Source organism: Cicer arietinum, unplaced genomic scaffold (genome assembly GCF_000331145.2).
Source record: "Cicer arietinum cultivar CDC Frontier isolate Library 1 unplaced genomic scaffold, Cicar.CDCFrontier_v2.0 Ca_scaffold_5835_v2.0, whole genome shotgun sequence".
In the NCBI taxonomy this organism is placed as follows: domain Eukaryota; kingdom Viridiplantae; phylum Streptophyta; class Magnoliopsida; order Fabales; family Fabaceae; genus Cicer; species Cicer arietinum.
The window spans coordinates 1-16,925 of NW_027339482.1; the positions used below are offsets into that span (position 1 = coordinate 1).

The 16,925-nt window shown below is 27.6% G+C and overlaps 2 protein-coding genes across 3 annotated transcripts; both read left to right on the forward strand.

Moving 5' to 3' along the window:
• Positions 1-2,393, forward strand: LOC101500197 (uncharacterized). The gene is made up of 4 exons (XM_004495390.4): positions 1-137; positions 1,299-1,498; positions 1,598-1,727; positions 1,852-2,393. The coding sequence occupies exons 2-3, from the start codon at positions 1,319-1,321 to the stop codon at positions 1,691-1,693; spliced, it is 276 nt and encodes a 91-aa protein (XP_004495447.1). The 5' UTR covers positions 1-137; positions 1,299-1,318; the 3' UTR covers positions 1,694-1,727; positions 1,852-2,393.
• Positions 2,394-9,966: 7,573 nt separating this feature from the next.
• LOC101500735 (eukaryotic translation initiation factor 6-2) lies at positions 9,967-13,009 on the forward strand. Of its 2 annotated transcripts, none has more exons than XM_004495391.4 (8): positions 9,967-10,104; positions 10,428-10,482; positions 10,653-10,749; positions 10,843-10,928; positions 11,005-11,049; positions 11,929-12,059; positions 12,201-12,311; positions 12,580-13,009. In XM_004495391.4, exons 1-8 carry the CDS (start codon positions 9,991-9,993, stop codon positions 12,835-12,837), a joined length of 897 nt encoding a protein of 298 aa, XP_004495448.2. In that variant the 5' UTR covers positions 9,967-9,990; the 3' UTR covers positions 12,838-13,009. The 2 variants fall into 2 exon arrangements, with proteins under 2 accessions (XP_004495448.2, XP_027188921.1); XM_027333120.2 differs by lacking the exon at positions 9,967-10,104 and adding an exon at positions 10,193-10,346.
• Positions 13,010-16,925: the final 3,916 nt, after the last annotated feature.

The window sequence follows — 16,925 nt, forward strand, 5'->3', positions numbered from 1 at the left end:
TGCTGCGGGCCTGCGGCGGCCGCCTCTGCCTGACTGCCTCCGTGGCCGTTCCGTCCGTTCGTCGCTCTCGGGCCTGTTCGCTGCAACTGTCCAGATCGCCTCTGCCTGACTGCTTTGTTCGCTGCAACTCTCAAAATGTTCGAATTTCTATTTTGTTATTGCTGATTTTTGTTAGTTAGTGCTGATTTTTGTTAGGTTTGATTTATGTTAGCATGAAATTTAAAGCTTACATTGTTAGTGTTGAGTTTGAAGCTTTGATTTGGAGTTTGAAATTTTGATTTGGAGTTTCAATTAGAGTTAGTGCTGATTTTTGTTAGGTTTGATTTATGTTAGCATGAAATTTAAAGCTTACATTGTTAGTGTTGAGTTTGAAGCTTTGATTTGGAGTTTGAAATTTTGATTTGGAGTTTCAATTAGAGTTAGTGCTGATTTTTTTTAGAGTTTTTGTGTTGCACATAATGTGTTTGATTTTATGTCAATATAAAGTGTTTGAGTTTTTTTGTCGCACATAAGGTGTTTGATTTTATGTATATATGAAGTGTTTGAGTTTTTTTGTCGCACATAAGGTGTTTGATGTTATGCGGATTTTGCAGAATTCTTAGTCTAATTATTGTGTTTTTCATGGGTTTGAAGTTCAAATTATTAGGATGTAATTTTTAATGTTTAGATGTGTTTATTCATCTAAACATGATTTGAACACCCATGACAAAAAACAATTATTAGACTAAGAGTTCTGCAAAAACCGCATAACGGGCGCCCTGCACCACATTGGGCTCATGTGTCATAGGTCTAGGTCTGACAGCAACTTAGTCTTTAGGTGTCTGGCGTTCTGTCTTTAGGTATTTCAAATTGCTTTTATATCATTCTCAAAGCGTTTTGTTTATCATCGTGAAAATGTTCTCACAGTGTGTGTTATAATATTGAAGGCTATGTGGATTGTTTTTGTTATAGTTATTACCCTTAAAGTATCATTATGTGCTGTTGGTTGAATAATTTGCTATTTGTTTAACACTTCTGAGCAACTACGAAAATAAATTATAAACGAATGCGAAGGAATAGACTTGTTGTGCCAATCCTCAAGAGTGCTTGGGAGAATACCATCCCAAGCAAGCTTTATAGACATTCTAGAAAACTCTCTTCTATCTAGAATTCAGTTGGAGTCCTATGTGACTAGGATTGTTAGTACATTTATATTACTGAAGTACTAGACTCTGTTGTTTGATTGCAATGTCTTATAGCGTAATGTTTAACTAAACTGCTTTATGATAATTGAGACTAAAGGGGATAACTTGTTACAGTCATTGGAACCTCAGAGAGCATGGTCACTCAAAAAAGCCAAGCTGAAAAGCCATCTTCATCAGCTGCAGTTGCCACTTCATGTCGAAAGAAAAAGCATGAAGAAGCTGAATTCTTGGAGGATATCAAGGATCACATTGACGAGTTTATAAATGCTTCTATGGATGAACACAAAATCTGCTTTCAGAAAACAATTAAAAAGGTTTGTTGTACTTTGTACCTAAGATATCTCGTTAAAATTTATTTGCACCTCATGCTTTGTCATTTGCTGATATAGTGTGGTTTTTCGGATTGATTTCAGATGTTCGGTTTGTCTAAGGTAGTTGCTGAAGCAAACTCCAAGGCTGCAAAAGAAGTTGAAAGTTCTTTGCCTCTTCAGACAGTTTTAAAAGATTAAATTTATTATTTTTGAACGACTAGGTTTAGCCGAGGTATGTGGCATTATTGTTATTTCTCCAAAGAAATGGATAACTCTCACTAGTTCAAATAAACAAAACGTAGAAGAAAAACTAAACATATCTACAAAAATACTAATTTAAATAAATGGTCTTGCAGACTTTAACATAACAGATAGACGGCAGAGGGAAGAATTTTTTTGGTTGTCACATTACTTCCTTTTGAATTGTATGACTGTGTTGGGTTTTCATTATGAGTGGTACGCCTAAGAGATCTCACGAAGAGTCTGTTCACCCATCTTCAAAACACCCGCAGCTTGAAGATGCGGCTGGTGCATATTCCAAATTGGTGTCCTCGTCAGTTTCAAATGACTTTCATATGCCTTATGATATAGGTCAGGATTCGCGGGCAGCAAAAGTACCTCGTGATGCAGATAGAAGATCTCCTCTTCAGTCATTGTATAGGATACCATCATCTTCTAATGATCCTCATGCCGATCATCCTATTGGTCCCGAAAACAGGTTAGAATCAAGGGATCTCCGGTTTGAGAATCGTGATACAAAAACAGAGAAGGAGTTGTTTGGAGAAGCAAGAAGGGATATTTTTATTTAAATTAGATGAATTAAATGTTATAAAATGAAGAATCAAAACTATTGGTTCATGTGAATCATATATTATATGTCAAAATATTCACTCACAAAGTGTTTGTCAAAGTGCCTCAAAGAAGAAACTCGATGGCAAACATAAACAGCAGCAAACATAAACAATGCATTTTCACAAATCAAATTCCATATAATAAAAAACAAACAAATCAAATAAGAAATATTTATGTTCATTTGTATTAACATAATAAATGCAATTGCAATCTTAAAAATATCAACGCAAGTCAGTTTTTACCGGAAAAAACAAAAAAGGAAATAGAGAAAACCACGTTCACTGCTATGTCTAATTGATTATTGCAATATTGTGTTTCGAAAAAAAAAATATATATATATTCCAAATTAAGTAAAAAAACAGAATTAATATTTGTAACCAAAAAAAAAAGAATTAAGAAGATAATACTCTAATTAACCTAATGTATCTCCTTCATTTTACCGTATACACCGTAATTATACACCCATAAATTCTATAACTAACGATTCATTAACTCTATATAAACCTAAACACAATTCACCAATTGGCACTACAATTTTGAAGTTGTGAAGGTTATTGTTGATAACACTAATAAGTTGTATCCTACATGTGTACATGTAACAACAAAGTATATACGATGAGTTCATGTGTACACATACATGCAGTGTATCGCCAATCAGTGTCACAAAAACAAGATTAATTGATGCACTAATTCACTTGCATCTTCATATTTAATGATCATGTGTCAGAAGGTTTATTATTGATGACACTAATTGGTGGTATGTGACAGAAGGTTTATTTAGATAAGTGCATGTGCGCACATACATAAACATACCACTAATGTCATCAAGACAAGATTAATTGATGCAATTAAATGAGTAGTATTCTCCATAATTGATCGCGGTGTATGATGTTATATGGTTTAACAAGGCATCTGTTTAATTGTTTGAGTTTGTTCGTATTGTATAAATGACATTTAAGTATTTTGTATTAAAAAAAAAAAAAAACTAATCTCACAATTTGTGTTACCACATAATAATTACAATGAACTCGATTGAACTTCTATTTTGTTGGCTCCAATTCAATCCTTGTACCGCTAAATGCTTCATCAAGGCATGTGTCGAATTGCAATAATCTGTTGAGAATAGTTGTATAAATGGTAGTATTTAGTATTTTATAATAAAAAAAAACAAATATCACAATTTTTGTTACCACAGAATAATTACAATGAAATTTTTTTTTACACAAGTATAATGAACTCTATTGAACTTTTGTTTTGTTGTCAATTAAGGCTCCGATTCATCCCGTGTCCCAGAAGATGCTTAATAATTTGCTCAATTACTTTTATACCTATTTTGGTGGGTTTTTGTTTTGAAATTTTAAGTTAAAACTTGTTTTGTTTTCAGTTTTTAGTATGAAAAAATAATTAATTTTCACCCAAAATAAAAATTTACTTACACATAAAAATAATCATAGTTAAAAATAATTAAAAATGGTAAATAATAAAGGATAATTAATTATTACTCTAAAAAATAATAATTTTAATTATTTTATTACAATAGTTGTTAAAGACGATAACACAGGTGTTTCGAGTCGTGATTGTCCATAATGATTAGAGTAGTGATCAATGATGGTCAAAGTTGTGGTTTGCAGTAAGGTGGTGGTTGACAAAGGTTATTGGTGGAGTCGTCTCAATGTTTTTAGAAGTTTGGATTTGAAAATTGAGCCTCTAACATTAAGATTTAATATTCTAACATATGGTGGTGGGGTCCAGAATGTTGCAACTGTTGTCACAACGGTGAGAAATTGAATATTTTAGAGTGTTCAATTTACAAAATTAAGATATCAATGCAATTTTTCAAAAGTTAAGGTATACTAAAAAAAATTAAGATATCTCTAATTGGGGTATGTACTAATATTTTAGTTGCACAGATTGATAACTGACTCTAATTATCGACGATAGTCGAAGTGGTAACTAGAGTGGTGCTCAAAATGATAATTAAAGTAGTGGTTAACAATAATCAGAGCGGTGGTCAATAACAGTCGACGCGAATTGTAGTGGTGACTGACAGCTACTAGTTGTAAAGTGTTTCAGTTAAATTCAAAATAATAATTATAAAATTAATTTTTATGGTTGAGTTTAAAAATAAAAATAAATTAAAATAAGAAGAAAAAAAACCTATTAAATCCCACTGACCCGAACATGTTTTAATTTCACAAATTAGTTGTTGTATGTTTTATAGATGAATGCATAAGTGGGATAAGGACAAGATATAAGAGCTGAGATAGAAAAATAAATACAAGGATCAGGAAAATATTTCACAAATATATGAAGATATACTAATAGACATATTTAATTAAAATATTTTAAATTTCAAAAAGCAAAAAATTTAAATCTAAATAAAATTATATTAGAATATTTTTATTAACAATCAAAATATTTATGTCCTAAAGTTTTAACTCAACTAATAAATACCGATATTATATTATTAGGTTGAACGTCTTGTGTGAGTTAATTATAATGAAATTTATGATCTATTTTAAAATAAAAATACATTTATTTTATTTATCAAATGTATCAAATCTTTGCTAAAGAACTCTAAGACCGTAATAAATATTGGTATTTTTTAAATATATATTTATTGTGTATGTGTTTTTATTCAATTCAAAATTTATGATTAATTTATGAAATTGTACAGTTTATAATTTATAAAATAAAAAAAATAAAAAAAATAAAACTATCCTAAGAGAGTACCTATTTATATTTAATCAATATTTTTCAACAAGCAAACGAGGCTATTAAAAGAAATTAAAGCATGATGACATTAAACTGTTTTTTTTTTTGGTACAGACATTAAACTAGTTTTATTGCTTAGTTTTTATGTTAAGAAAAAGACACTAGGTCTTCCATAGTATACTATCCGTACAATTCTTACTTATAGCTGTCCAAAAAACAAAAATCTTTGTTAGATACAATTTTATTTTTTTCTGTTGTAGCTGAATTGGATGACATATATATCTTCTATACTAAGAATATTGAACTACACAAGCCACCATTCTCAATTATGAATTTATGATCATCCATCAATTCATATCAATATAAGTGAACAATAAGTGGTAGTAATTGACCTTTTTACTATTATTAAAATAAAAGTTGTTAAAGGAAATCCATTATCATATACAATGATAGACTAGAAAATAATCCATTACATACAAGTATCATAAAATATTGAAGCTATAATAGCATATTCGAAGTACAAAATTAGTACACTTTACAATGGACAAATGCATTCATATGAATTTAATAATAGTTTCTCAACAATTTGGATCTGAATCAAGATATCAAATCCATCTACAAGATACTCAGCTATTGGCAAATGTGCTTTTGTACATTAATCAAAACTACAATTAGATTATTTTATATATCTATTAATTAATTGTAGTTAATCACTAATTAATTGATTGATTAAAGTATGTAAAGTTTGGTCACCTAACAATAAAATAATTTAATTGAGATAAACAATACAAATTTAAAATAAAATCAGAATTTGAAACTAAAATATAATAAATAAATAAATAAAAGTATTTTAATCATAAGATTCACTCAAACTCTATAAAAGAGTTTAGTTACTCATTGACATGTAAAAAAAATAAAGTAAATTATAGAAGTGTTCATCAATTAAAAGAAAAGAAATAAAACCCTAAAAGAGGATGATTTTTCGTTCAAAAATTTGAGACATCTTACTCCTCCAAACACTCCTAAATTTTCAAGGTGTTTTGCCTTATTTTTTGTTTCTGGTGTGTGGTTTCCTTATTCTGTTTTTGATTTTTTTTTTCTTTCTATTTATGATGACAAGAAGATTCTCGTTTTATGCAACAACATTCCTTCAGCAACAACTTCCTCTTTCTTTGGAATGTTATCATAAAATTCAACCTTTGAAGTGAAGTAGCAATGTCGATTTACAAGAAATGACAAGTGTTGGTAGATTTGTAAATTGAACTATTGTCTTCATCTTCTAATTGATCTTCAATTTATAGATGTTAAAAGTCTTTGAATATTCAGTTTAAAATGAGTATATCTATTGGACACACTTCCCAAGCGTCATGTATATTTTAAAGCAATTAAACATGTATTTATTTGTTGTCCATAATTATCTTCGTTTTTCAGAATGCTGTCAAGAATGTTCTTCGTTTTTCTATTTAATAACCAAAACATTATTCGTTTTTCAGATTTGATCTTGCTTTTTTTAAATGATATTGCTTCTGATTTATAGCATTATGTGATCATTGATTGTTGTATGAATGTATTTGATCATCTTCTTCATGAAAATACTATCTTGAATATGTAATAATCATTCTCTTGAATGATTGATATATGATACATTCCTTTTGAGATTATTTCATTATTGATTGAATACTTATGCACTTTGATGAAGTAAATGGTTTCTTGTTTGTTCACTTATGCAATTCATGTTCCTTAAACAAAACTTTAGTGCAATTATTAGTATACCATCATTCATAAAACTTAATCATTTATTTCATAAGGTTTGTTGTCATTAAAACATACATAAAAAAGGTTTTGTCTCAACATGAAGTATGCAACAAACTTACTTTTTGTACTCATAAATTGAAATATTAAACTTGATATTTTTTTGCACTAAAAACTTAGTAGATTTGACCAATTTGATTTTTTTTATTATGTGATGATCAATTCTGCAAATATCATAAATAAATGAATAAATAGTAAGAAGTTAAAATTAAAACTATAAAATAAAATAAAATAAATATTAAATACCATTTTAAAATTCTATAAAAATAAATTTACTAGTCATTAAGAGTAATCATTTGATAAAAAAAGGAGTCAACTCATAAGTGCAAGTTTGCATATCATCTTCTTGTCTAATCAAACAACCAAATAAAATAGCTAATCAACTAGGATCAAATTTCGTACTATGACAATAACACTAATATTTTTTTTACTATTAGGTTAATGTAGTCTTCCTAATAATGTAAATGTTTAATTATAGTTTTAGTCTTTTTATTTTTATCAATTAATGAAATCAATATTCCTTTTTTAAAATCTAATAATTTTGGTCTCTTATTTTGATTTTTTAACAAAAAAAATGACGATGTGATAAATTTTAAACAACCTGACATATAATATGATGATATAGAATTATTAACACCTATGGAATCACAATAAAATTTTATAAAAACTTAACTTTCAACTTTAGAAATTTTTTTATTTTTGTAATTTAATTAATGACATATAAATAATTAATACATTTAAATGGTTTTATATCAAGAAATTGTATGCCATATTATTTAAAATATATCAAATTATAATTTTTTTAGTTCAAATACCTGAAGGAGAGAGAAAAACTGACAACTTCTAAAATAAGAGACCAAATTTTATGAATTAGTAAAAATAAAATAACCAAAATAGCAATTAAATTTACGATAAATTATTTATATTGTTTCTTTTCTTGGAAATTTTTTGAGTACTCGCAAGAAATAAATAAGTGGTACTAGTATCCATAACATGAAATTTGAATTAGTTAAAATACGGCTAGCTATACCCAAAACAAGTAAAGCGAGGATTTTAGACATTCGTTTATTTTCATTATGTAGGCTATAAATTTAGGTTTCCAAATAATTTGTTTTATATATATCAATAAATCCACAAGAATTCTAACACGATCTTCATATAGGTTATGTAGATTGATGTTTCAAAAAATTTGTCTTATAGTTTTTTTTTTTTTTTTGTCTTTTTTAAAATATGTATATGCATGTATATGTGAATTATGTCATAAATATTTAATAAAGTATTATTTAAAAAATGAAATAATAATTTTGATATTTTTAAAGATATATATTTATAAATTTTAGTGGAATATGAATATCTTAATATGGATTTGATATTTGATTTCTTTAAAATGATAAATTGATGAAATAAGTAGATCAATTATTGAAATTATAATCACTCATGATTCATTACACATGTGCACAAAATAACAATCATTTATTTGATAGTCGATAATTAACATTATTTATTTAATTTTCTAAAGTGAATTGTTCACATCGTTGCCTTTAAAAAAACCAAAATTCATACTATGATACAAATATTCCTTTAATTCTAGAGTATTCGGACTCAAAAACAAGTAACAGAACTCTATGTGATTGACACTGTTTTCTTTTCAAGCTGATAGATTACAGGTGAACAAGTTTGTACAGCTTGCAAGATTTGAGGCGATATCCTGCTTATGTTATGATCATTTCATTTAGAAGCAGAAATTAATCTCATATACGAAAGTGTTTTTAATTGACACCAGTTTTTCATGTAGATTAAAATAAAATAGTTGATATATATTATAAAGAATGACTACAAATATGTTTAAACTTAGCATTCACGATGGGACTTGTCAAATAGTTTTGCACTTTATATGACAAATAAGTTCATTAATAACACAACAAAAGTTGGATGTTCAGCAAAAATACGATATATGGTACTTTTTTCAGCTTCTTATATCACAGCAAATGCCAATTCTATAGGGCACAAGTGATATAAATCTTGCAGAATACACAAATTTGTTTATACTCTTTGATTAATAAATCTAATCATTGGATCAAATTAATGAGATATATATGATGAGATTTATTTATTTAATGGTAAAATATAAATGTGTGCATGAAGTAAGATTATTTTATTTATGCACATTAGACAAAGTCTACGATATAAAGTGAAATATGACTTCAATCTTTATTATACTTCATAATTAGAAGAACAATGTTGGTTGTCGTGTACGTACAATTCAAATGGTAGCGGTAGAGACATTTGATATATTTGATGGCAAAACGAATCAAGCTGCACTCTATTTTAACTCGTCTGCAATCAATTCATCTTAAATGAAAAGGGTGAATGCGTACCAACTTAAGTAGATGAATTGAAACTCTCACTCGAATGTACCATTCGACAAGTTGACGAGTTGACCTATCAATATATACCCAAAAAAAACTTAAATTAAATGTATTGATTTTTAAGCAAGTGAACCGTCAAAACAAAAACAAAATTAAACATTGACCATAACAATTCAATGTAGTCCATCATTTGTAGCAAGAAATATATATACCAATGAGTGTAAAAAACAACTTAGTGAGTAAAAAGAATAACTAAAAAAAGAGATTTTTCCTTACCAACCCAATCTGAACGAGGCAATTTAACTCGTTTTGTTATTGCTGTGTTTTTCAGCGGGGTAAGCAGGACATATTAACTTGAGTGGTTAGCTTCCAATAACTCAAGTCACTATGCCAAAAATTACATAAATAAGTTCAATCTGTTTTGTTACTTTTAACTATTGTCTAACATTTATAATTTCAAGATTAAAATAAAAATAAAAAATAAAAAAATCAAAATATCAAACATTTATAATTTAAGAGATCAAGAAATTCTTTTGCGATCAAAAAATTGAAGTACATAGTAGAGACACAAAAAAAAAATAGAAAAAATATAACAAAATTATATATTTTTTATTGTGTGTTTAAATATTTTTTATTTAAAATTGAGATCGTTAAATATTTTTTTAGAGATAAAAATAGATTAAAAAAAATTAACAATCAAACTGAAACTTAAAAATAATATAATTTAAATTATGATGCAATTGTAAAATGAAAAATGAAAATTATCAAGCAATTGAAAATTTTCGGTATTGGTTACCCACCCTACACTTTTGTTGCGTTGCATCCCTCCAGTCACCGCTTCCTCTGTGCTCCTCCGACCCGGTAACCGACACACCCATTTTCTATTCGCCAATTTTGACTCTTAATTTCTTATCTTCTTTTATTCAATTGTGTCTCTTCTGCTATTTTTATTCTAAATTAGTAGTTTTAACCTTTTTGAATTAATGTTGCTTGATGCTTAGTTTTAATTTTACATAACGTTGGTTTCAGCTCTAAGTTTCTTTTTAAGATCAAACTTTCAACAATTTCTTTCTTTACTTATCAAAATGAACCTTAACATTTAGGTGCTATTTTTGTTTTCATATGTATCATGGTTTCTTTTTCATGGAAATTAGTTTTTGATGAAACTTTTATTAACATTTCAGATATTAAGTTGGTTTGTTGGATCAAAGATTTCTGTCCTCTCTGTCATGGCAACTAGTAAGTTATGAGACTTTTACATTCTCCCTTCGTGTTGAGTCTGCAATTCTCCATTTTTAGAGGAAGTTGTTCATATCAATTTATCTATTATATTGCTGTATGATCTTCTTTCGTGGTAGATATTGTTTTTTCTCTTAAATAATTGAATCAGTGATAATGGTTATGTGCAGGACTCAAGTTTGAGAATTCTTGTGAAATTGGAGCCTTCTCAAAACTTACCAATGCCTATTGTTTGGTTGCCATTGGAGGTTCTGAAAATTTCTACAGGTTTTCATTCACTTTATATTAGTGAAAATACATTCCCCAATATATTTGAGTTATTTTTTCTTGGTGAATAAGTTGATGTGTTGTTTTATATAGTGCTTTTGAGGCTGAGTTATCAGATGTTATCCCTGTGGTCAAAACCTCCATCGGTGGCACTCGTATTGTTGGCCGTCTTTGCATTGGTAACGTTCTTTTTCTCGGTTTCTTGAATCTTAAGTAGTCCTTGCCTTGGATAATTTACTTACTATTGGTTTGCAGGAAACAAGAATGGGCTTCTCTTGCCCCATACCACCACAGACCAAGGTGATTCCTATTATCAACATTTTTATTTGTAGAATTATTGTTTAATGCTATTTTATGTCATGCAGTATACCCCCCAACTGTTGTATTGAATAGCATTGTCAAAATAATTTAACCTAGCCTCTTTGGCAAGTAGTTGTAATATCAACCTTGAGACACTCGTGGGTGGACCTATTGCTCCCAGGCTCAATTATCGGCGATGTCAAAAAAATGTTTGGTCAACGGCAACCATGCACCGTGACAGTGATTAGTCTTTGGTTGAAAGCTTTGGGATACACTGGGTTTTGGATATAAAAAAAACCAATCTAACCTCAACTTTTTGGTATTGTAACTTGTAAGTGGTCAAATATCTATGCAAAAGATTTGTGTCTTTTTAGTTAAGAAAGGAAAAACCGAAAAAACTTGTTACTATGAGGTTCTGTTTGTTAATGATTGCTTGTTTGTGTGCCATATTAAATATCTTCAAGTTTTGTAGTGGGAGTAAGAGCGATTAAAAGTTAGTATGTTAGTAGTTGATTTTGGTATATCACGGTCTCATAGATGTTTGGTTTCCACAGTTTTTTAACAAAATTATCAGACTTTTAATTTGTTAATAAGATTGTGTTGTAATGCTTTTTTTTAAAGCTTATGCGATCCTTTTTATTATTTGCCTCTTCCCTTCCTACAATATGAAATGTAATTTCATGTGAAGATTTGGGAACTACATTGATACCTAAAACCTGTAGTTCTCCATTCTGTATTAAAAACTATTCACTCGAAGGAATTCTCAAAACATTGCTTTGCTTTTGATTGTTGGTGACATAAAACTAACCACCAACTTTGATGTTGCACTGACTTATGGAACTTGATCTGTTTTTTTATTCTTCATTGCTACGATTGAAGAACTTCAACATTTGAGAAACAGTCTACCTGATCAAGTTCGCGTTCAGCGCATAGAAGAAAGATTATCTGCTCTAGGAAATTGTATAGCATGTAATGACCATGTGGCCCTCACGCACACTGATCTCGACAAGGTATTGTATTATTGCAGATTATAGCTTTCTTGTGTGCTAATCTCTTTTACTTATTTAGGATTGGAAATTGATTTAGAGATAATCACATACTTTGAATTGTTCTTCTCTTGCTCTAGTATTTACTGTGAGATTGTTGTTCAGGAAACTGAGGAGGTGATTGCAGATGTTCTTGGAGTTGAAGTTTTCAGGCAGACAGTTGCTGGTAATATTCTTGTGGGCAGTTACTGCGCTTTCTCCAACAAAGGGGGTTTGGTAAGTGCAAGTCGTGTCCTCTTGAATGTTTCAATTTGAACATATGTTCTATATCTATCTTTTGATCATACACTGAATTAGTGTTGTTAGCCGTTATATCATAGCATAAGTCGAACAAATCGTTATTGTTCTGGGATACGCTATTTAATTAGTACGAAATGTTTTCAAATAACGACTATAGAGGCGCTATAGCACTCTTGCATGGCGGAATTTGAATGAAGTTGCTACATTATGTGATCTGTGATTAACAACAATGTACTAAATGCAGGTCCACCCTCATACTTCTGTTGAAGACTTGGATGAACTTTCTACACTTCTTCAAGTTCCTTTGGTTGCTGGGACTGTGAACCGCGGTAGCGAAGTAATCGCTGCTGGCATGGTAGTAAATGATTGGACAGCATTTTGTGGTTCAGACACCACAGCAACAGAACTCTCAGTGATTGAGAGTGTTTTCAAGCTGAGGGAAGCTCAGCCTAGTGCCATTGTGGATGAGATGAGGAAATCTCTCATTGAAAGCTACGTCTGAGTTTCACTAAAGTACTCACTTTTCAATACCAAGTTGTACTGCTTGTTGTAAAGAGCATCTTACTTTGATGATAGTATCTTTTCTTTTACCGTAAACAGTTGCTGTGATAGAGTATGTCTTTTCAAATATGATCACAATCACATAATTCAATCAAGATTTGTGGTTTTCACTATTGTAAGTCATCTTTCATTTCAGTTTGTTGTTGTTCACAGATCAAATATGGGTTCTCTTGCTTTGCATAGACCCCCGCGTTATAAATAAAAAAGTTTTATTTGAAAGCCATCATGTTTGTCTCTAAAATTATAGGGTGCTAATAGTTTGGTCTTTTAAAATTTAATATATAACAAAATGTTTATGAAATTATAAGTTTTAAATTAGTCACCTTCATTTTTATACAAACATCACCTTCTATTGGTAAATATTTTAAATTGGTCCTTAAAATTGAATAATTAAAATAGAGTTTTTCTTTAAAATGTTACATATGAATATCAAATTCATTCTCATAGGACATGCAAACTGTACAGGGATTAGAATAACATAAACGCTATGTTTGTCATAAAAAATAGTGGAAAATAGATGTGCTATCTGATTGTGGATGAGTTTATAACTGATTAGTTATAAGTTTAAATCCTATAAGCTTGTTTCTTGAGATTGTCAAACACCCTTAATATGTCTGTAAGATTTAATTTAATTGACATATGTTGATATTGTTAAGTGAACATCATGTCTTGAGTTTGAACATGAGACATCACAATTGTATGTGTGAGTTTCAAGTGGTGTTAACTCTTTCTACATAGAAACAAAAAAAATGTCATATATAATATACAATTTTAATAATATTTGTCAATTTTCTAATTATGACATCATTATACAATTTCAAAGAGTAAAACAAATATTTCATAGTATTAATAAAGTCATATTTCATATTTTATAAATCATACACAAAACAAATACTTTTATGGATAAATAACTTAAAGGTTTAAATATGTTTTTGGTTCTTGTAACTATTACCTTGTGTCGATATCCTTATATTCATTTGTGAATGCTTTGGAAATATTGATATGCAAAATCGCAAAGTAAAAAAAATTAATAGATAAAAACAATGTTAATATGTTGTTGCAACCAATCTCCTGATATGCTTATGCAATGTTAAGAAAAATGAGAGATTAAATTTTTTACGGTTTGAATCATGAGAATTTGTAATTTAAAGATGACTAAATTAGGGGTTGAAGATGAAAGTTGTTGAGTTTTTATTAAAAAAATTGGGATTGAAGATGAAGATTATTGAATTTTTATTATTTAATTGGTTAATTAATTAATTAATTAATTAATTAATTAGTCTTAAATTTTTAATTGAATAATTAATTGATTTAATAATATGAATTTTAATTTAAAATATTAAATATTTTCTAATGAACATCAATTACACGGTCACTATGTATCACTTTATCTAAAATTAGTCGTGTCACTATTTTTTTACTAAAAAAAATTTATAAATAACTTTTTAAAAATTTATTAGAATTTACAAGAATATAAACCAAACAAAAAAATTACAAAAAAGACTAAATCTTATTTGTAACAACCAAAATCATATTTAAATTTATCTTAAAAATGTTATTGCAGGAACAAAGTATTCCCCAAAAGAGCCATGCATTAAACTCTTGATCAACTACTTTTTTCTTTTTTTTGACGCAATAGCCAATCACTTAAGGAACTCGATTCTCTTACAACTCAAATCAATCCATTGTTATTTTATATTTGGTCATTACACAAACATTTAATCCAATTTCAAAATTTAGGTACATCTTACTATTATTTTTTAAAATATTTACACCAATATTTTAATTGTAAAATCTAACTATACATATATACAAAACTATTTTATACAATGATGCATATAAAATAAAGTTTAAATTTTTTTAACTTATTATTATTACTTTTTGACAAACTTATTATTATTATTATTATTATAGAAGTAAAATTCACTTGATGAGATTCATTGGTAAAACATTTATTATTATTTAAGATAAAAAATAAATACTTGAATAAGTAAGACTGACTTTAAAATATTGATTTCACTACATTATTATTAAAAATACTAAATTTGAATATGTTTATATAATTAAAATATCATCCATTCAATTTTTTTGGTATAACATCCATTACTTTACTTAAATATTCATAATTAAGGGTAATAAATAAATTATACTTTATTGTAAAATATTATTTAATTAAAACAAGTTAATTATAAGACAAAAAAAAGGTTAATTTCACCTGAAAGAATTCGTTAATAAATATGTAATGTAACTTTTTTACAAGATTACGATAACTTTTAAATTATGCTAAGGGTAATGCAGAGTTTAAATTATGATAATATAACTTTTTTCTTTTTTGCAAGGGAAGTTTAGCTTTTAAATTATGGTAATATATAACTTTTTTACAAGAGTAATATACATTTTAAATTATGGTAATATAATATTTCGATCCAAATAATGGTAATATAATTTTCTTAGTAATATTCCTTTTAAAGGTGTCCACCATATCTAGTTTTACCCAAAATCTAAATAATAACTTCCTTTTAAAAATATATTTTATAATCATCAAGTGTTGAGTTTTTATATTTATGTACCAATAAAAGTTTTTATATTTACAATAATTAAATTAATACTGACTTAATTAAAAAAATAATTTAAATCATTCCATGCATGCTACAACGTTTCAGTCTAACTATACATTTTTTGCTCCCAATAAATCAAATCTTGCAGGTAACTGTTGATACGTATTCTTTTTTGAGATAATGGAAATATATTTAAAAGATTAATATCTTATATCTCCCATCAAATATAAATCACTCATTTTCAAGAAAAATTAAGATAGAAAATAATTATGGTTGTGTAACTTTTTTACAAGAGTGCTGTAAGCTTTATTTATGGTAATATAACTTTTTTTACAAGGGGTAATATAAATTTAAAATTATGGTAATATAATTTTTTTACAAGTATAACATAACTTTTAAATTATTGTAATATTACTTTTTTTTTACTAGTGTAATCTAAATTTTAAATCACGGTAACATAACATTTCCAAATTTGAAATCTTTATAAATAGTTAATATCTCCCACCAAATATACATCACTTATTTTTAAGGAAGATTGAAATGGAGAGTAAAGCTCACATGTATAGGACATATCTAAATGCGTGTGTGTGTGTAATATATATAAAAGGAGATATTGAATTTCCCATAGATTTTTCTCCCAAATTTATTTTTGTTTAACTTATTTTATTAATAATTTCATCATTCTTTACCTAATCATATAATTGAATTTAATTCTAATTTTAAATTTAATTAAAATGTATTTATTTTTACTAAATAGAAAATATGTTCAGTTACTCTGAAAGATAGAATACATAAAAAATAAAAAATAAATACAAATTTAATGTCGTTAAAAGTGAAGAGAATGAATCTACAATCAAATTCCTAACAAACACACAATCAAATTCCTAACAAACGTGTTGATGCATAAAATAAAAAATTACAAACAAAAGTGATAAAGTCAAAGTGACAAGAATATTGATGCATTTGAATTTGTAGCGTAAGTGACTAAGTCATTGACTGAATTTATAATATACCGAAGTGAATATATTAATCTGAACAAAATAAATATCAGAACAAGATCGAAAATAAGATATCACACTTATACGGCGAATAAAACAAGATAACCAAATTACATTATATATATATATATACTTACTTAGATAAAATGATATTAGAAATTATGCCCATAAGTTATTCTAAACTAAAAAATGACTCCAAACAATCCTTGGTTGGTGAATGAGAAAAAAATGAAGAGAAAAATATAAAGAATGTTAAGAGAGAAATGAAACTAAACTAATAATTCTCTCATTTTCATGGAAATAACATCTTAATTTAAAATTTAAATATAATATAATTTAATATTAAATTAATCCTAACAAATCAAATTTAAGCTAATCGTAGTTCAAATTTTAATTAAAAATATGGTAGTTAAAGTAAAAATAACAATATTGATAGAATAAAATATTAAATAATAGATGGCACAATATGCTAT

Coding starts and splice junctions, on each gene's coding strand:
- LOC101500197 (XM_004495390.4), top strand. CDS start 1,319: ATGGTCACTCAAAAAAGCCAAGCTGAAAAGCCATCTTCATCAGCTGCA. Junction 1,499..1,597: donor TTCAGAAAACAATTAAAAAG/GTTTGTTGTACT, acceptor GATTGATTTCAG/ATGTTCGGTTTGTCTAAGGT.
- LOC101500735 (XM_004495391.4), top strand. CDS start 9,991: ATGAAAAATGAAAATTATCAAGCAATTGAAAATTTTCGGTATTGGTTA. Junction 10,105..10,427: donor CTCTGTGCTCCTCCGACCCG/GTAACCGACACA, acceptor TTAACATTTCAG/ATATTAAGTTGGTTTGTTGG. Junction 10,750..10,842: donor GGTTCTGAAAATTTCTACAG/GTTTTCATTCAC, acceptor TGTTTTATATAG/TGCTTTTGAGGCTGAGTTAT.